The sequence below is a fragment of the Notolepis coatsorum genome, assembly GCF_963971535.1.
Source record: "Notolepis coatsorum genome assembly, chromosome: 11".
In the NCBI taxonomy this organism is placed as follows: Eukaryota; Metazoa; Chordata; class Actinopteri; order Aulopiformes; family Paralepididae; genus Notolepis; species Notolepis coatsorum.
This window is the reverse complement of record NC_140175.1, coordinates 16,895,184-16,899,531: the sequence shown is the minus strand read 5'-3', so window position 1 is coordinate 16,899,531 and position 4,348 is coordinate 16,895,184. Positions and strand designations below refer to the sequence as shown.

General features: G+C 52.4%; 1 protein-coding gene across 1 annotated transcript in view; it reads left to right on the top strand.

Annotated features, from left to right (window-relative positions):
• The first annotated feature begins 241 nt into the window (after positions 1-241).
• The window catches only part of lamc3 (laminin, gamma 3), a 183,066-nt gene continuing 178,959 nt past the window's right edge, over positions 242-4,348 (top strand). The window contains 2 exon segments of the mRNA XM_084324803.1: positions 242-915; positions 1,680-1,687. Of these exon segments, the coding sequence (XP_084180929.1) occupies positions 448-915; positions 1,680-1,687 (476 nt within the window). The 5' untranslated portion in view covers positions 242-447.

Here is a 4,348-nt window from a genome sequence, read left to right as displayed (position 1 = left end):
GGTGGTGGTGGGCGGTGGTGGGGGTTGGTTGGTTGACGGCGCAGTGCTCGTTGTCTCCAGTAGGTGGGGGTGGAGTTTCCATGAGCCTGATCCCCCCACCCCTCCACCCCTCTCCCCTCCTCCACCTCTCCCCCTTCCCCTTCTCTGTCCCTCCTCTGTCTCCTTCATCCTATCCCTGATGAGAGGGGTTCCCCCTCTCTACTAACTTCACTCCACTCCGCAGAGGGAGAACATACGCTGGAGAAGTAAGACAGGAAGGAGAACAGGAGAGAGAGAGAGAGAGAGAGAGAGAGGGAGAGAGAAAGAGAGGGAAAAGAAAAGGAAAGACTGGAGCTTTGTTTTCAGTCGTTGGATTACTTTCCCGGTGTCCAGGTGCCCTCACGTGTCTGCGTGTTTACGTGTGTTAATATATATACATATATGTGTGAATGTGATTGTCTGTAAGACATGGATATCCCAACACCGGTGACGCGGCCTCTCCTCCTGGCCTTCCTCCCCCTCTGCCTCCTCCTCCTCCTCTGCTCCCTCTCCCCCGCCCGGGGGGCCATGGACTCCTGCTACGACGAGGAGGGGCGCGCCCCGAGCCGCTGCATGCCCAGGTTCCAGAACGCCGCCCACAACCGGACCGTGCTGGCCTCCAACGTGTGCGGCTCCCCGCCGGAGGACTACTGCATGCAGACGGGGTCGACGCGGTCGTGCCACCGCTGCGACGCCAACGCCGACGCCGCGTCGTCCGACACAACGCCGGGCCACAGCCACGGCGCCCGCCTGCTGACCGACTTCCACACGGACGAGGAGCCCACCTGGTGGCAGAGCCAGTCCATGTTCTACGGGATTCAGCACCCGGAGTCCGTCAACCTCACCCTTCACCTGGGTAAGATCACGGCGCCACCCATGGCGCCACCCACACCCACGGTGCCACCCACCCACACCCACACACACTCTGGTTCACTGTGGCCAGTTGCATGTTAAATGTTAAATGGCTGTATTTATATAGCAGCTTTTATCCAAAGCACTTTACAATTAGTTCCTCACATTTTTACCCGTTCACTCACACATTCACACACCAACGGCGGAGACAACCATGCAAGGTGCCAACCTGCTCATCGGGAGCAATTAGGGGTTAAGTGTCTTGCTCAAGGACACATCGACATGCTGCCCGGGAGGAGCGGGAATCGAACCGGGAACCTTCCGACTATACCAGACGACGGCTCTACCTCCTGATCCACTGTCGACCCCCATGTGTCTCTGGTCTGGTCTCTCCTAGGTGAGCAGCACATCTGATACCATTTAGAATTCCAGGGCGGTTGGTTCTCCTCCACTGGTCAGCTGAGCGCTACACACTGTGTTCCTCAGTTTCACTGGCGGCAGCTGCCGCTCCTGCAGTGTTAACCTTAAAACCCAAGGCCTCTATAGTTGCCGTCGCTCGGGAAGATAGGGAATGAGAATTTCAACTCAGACATCTGTTCCCATTGCATTTGCCGTATATCTCAAATCGATGGACGGCCAAATACAGATTTTATCATTCTCTGTGAGGCATACTGTTTCCATCGCTGAGAGATGTCTTAACCGTTATTCTGGAGCTGGGCTTTTTACTAGACTTCTGTTAAGATTCCACTCCCATCTAATACGTTTCCAGTGTTGCCAGTATTTCACTTTTCTCCTGTTCCTGTCAACAGCTCGATAGGTAATCTTGCGCTGCGCCAGGCAACAACGGTAGAGTGAATCCTCAATCCAGAACCGTTGTCCTCAGGAACGTGCCTTTTGTATTCCCCAGAAATGACTGTGGTGCTGCTCGTCTGCAAAAGCCCACTTCGCCCCCCCAGACGCGGCGGGTTGCGGCCACATTGTTGTAATTGCAGGCCGGCTACAGTGTCGCTCGGGGGACATGTTTGGGAACTCTACAGGATAAAAGGAAATAATTGACAGAGTAGTAATCTAACCCGGAAAGACAGATGTGTCCGATACAAGCCGTTGGTTCAGTGGGCCACGTGTTCTGAGGACTCGATACACACATGTGCTACTGATCATAATAGTGCTGTTGACGTTAGTGTTATAGTCCTCCCTCCCCGTTTTGCATTGCTTTCATCTCCCAAAGCTCTGAACTGCCTCTCTCAAAGCTCTGAACTGCTTCTCAAATCTCTGAACTGTCTCTCAAAGCTCTGAACTGCTTCTCAAAGCTCTGAACTGCTTCTCAAAGATCTGAACTGCCTCTGAACTGCTTCTCAAAGCTCTGAACTGCTTCTCAAAGCTCTGAACTGCTTCTCAAAGCTCTGAACTGCTTCTCAAAGCTCTGAACTGCTTCTCAAAGCGCTGAACTGCTTCTCAAAGATCTGAACTGCTTCTTAAAGCTCTGAACTGCTTCTCAAAGCTCTGAACTGACTCTGAACTGCTTCTCAAAGCGCTGAACTGCTTCTCAAAGATCTGAACTGCTTCTTAAAGCTCTCAACTGCTTCTCAAAGCTCTGAACTGCTTCTCAAAGCTCTGAACTGCTTCTCAAAGTTCTGAACTGCTTCTCAAAGTTCTGAACTGCTTCTCAAAGCTCTGAACTGCTTCTCAAAGCTCTGAACTGACTCTCTCAAAGCTCTGAACTGCTTCTCAAAGCTATGAACTGTCTCTGAACTGCTTCTTAAAGCTCTGAACTGCTTCTCAAAGCTCTGAACTGCTTCTCAAAGCTCTGAACTGACTCTCTCAAAGCTCTGAACTGCTTCTCAAAGCTCTGAACTGACTCTCTCAAAGCTCTGAACTGCTTCTCAAAGCTCTGAACTGACTCTCTCAAAGCTCTGAACTGCTTCTCAAAGCTCTGAACTGACTCTCTCAAAGCTCTGAACTCCTTCTCAAAGCTCTGAACTGCCTCTGAACTGTCTCTCAAAGCTCTGAACTGTCTCTCAAAGCTCTGAACTGCGTCTCAAAGCTCTGAACTGCGTCTCAAAGCTCTGAACCGTACAAACAGCTTTACCGCGGCACGTCGATCAAACTCTGTTAAGTAAAAGTTACATTCAATTTCAGATCGATTAAGATCTAATTGATCCACAGCCACGTCAGTAAGGCTGCCGCTCCCCGAGGGGACAGTTGTGATTGGAGGATCAGGGGGAAAGGGGGCAGTGTTTTTTGAGACGGGTCGGATGGCATGATTATCCTGTTTGGAAGATATTGATTTCTGCAACAGACCGGCGGGGACCTTGTGCGTCAATAACGTTGGCACTGCATTCCGACTGTAAGGCTTTTACACAGATCATCTCGTATGGACGCCTCATCTGCTCCGTTCTCATAAAGACAAAATGTTACCTTTTCCATCCATCTCCCGTGTGTGACATGAACATCTATAGCCATCAGTCAGGGAGGGAGGACAGTTCCAGTGCCCGGCTAGGAATTCTCCTGAGCCCCCCTGCTCTGTAGGAGTAACAAAATACCAACCCCAAAGACAAAAAAGTGATCCTTCAAAGGATCAAGAGGGAGGAAGAGAACGATGACAGGAGTAGTGGAAGGTGTCAACGCACTGTGGCGGCGGAGGCGAAGGAACTGTGTTTGAATCGCGGGGTTCTGGGCCGCCGGCAGGAAGCGGCTCCCTCGGTGGGACTGGGAGGATATCGATTTCCCCACCGGCAGGCACCGCCGCGCTCCGGCTTTGTAGTCCGTGATCCCCGACTAGCAGCGCTCTCTGTGGGAGGAAGGGACCGCCGCCGCCCGCCGAGGTGTCCCTCCTGATCCGGAGGGTTTGTTATTCTTAAAATCTTTACCCAGCCTCCTCCACAAGTCTGTCTCCCTCAGATGTGAAATAGGACATCGCTGTCTATACCCCCCACGGGCACAATATTGGTCAACCTGACGCCCCCTCTGGCCCGCGCCCCTGCTGGACTACCAGCTGGCAGAGAGAGAGAGAGGGAGAGAGAGAGAGAGAGAGAGAGAGAGAGAGAGAGAGAGAGAGAGAGAGAGAGAGAGAGAGAGAGAGAGAGAGAGAGGATGTTTGTTGTACTGTAACAACACAGAGAAAATAAATTTTATGTAACTGGACACCCCCCTGTCCTGTCTTTCTCTGGCATCTTCTTTGGTCCATATTAAACATATTAAAGATCCACAGCCCATCTGGGGTCCTGCAGGGTCTGGAGGGGGGAGGGGGGAGGGGTAAGGGGGGGGGGGGGGGGGGGGTCTTCCGCATTGCCTGTTTTCTTTTGGCTCTCCAAACAAAACAAGCCTTCTCTGAGGGGGTGGGGTGGGGTGGTTTGGGGGCAAATACTGGGATGATAAACACAGCAGTGAGATGCGGGAACACATTTCCATTTCGGCCCGGCCAGGTCAAGGCAGAGAGAGAGAGAGAGAGGGAGAGAGAGAGAGAGAGAGAGAGAGA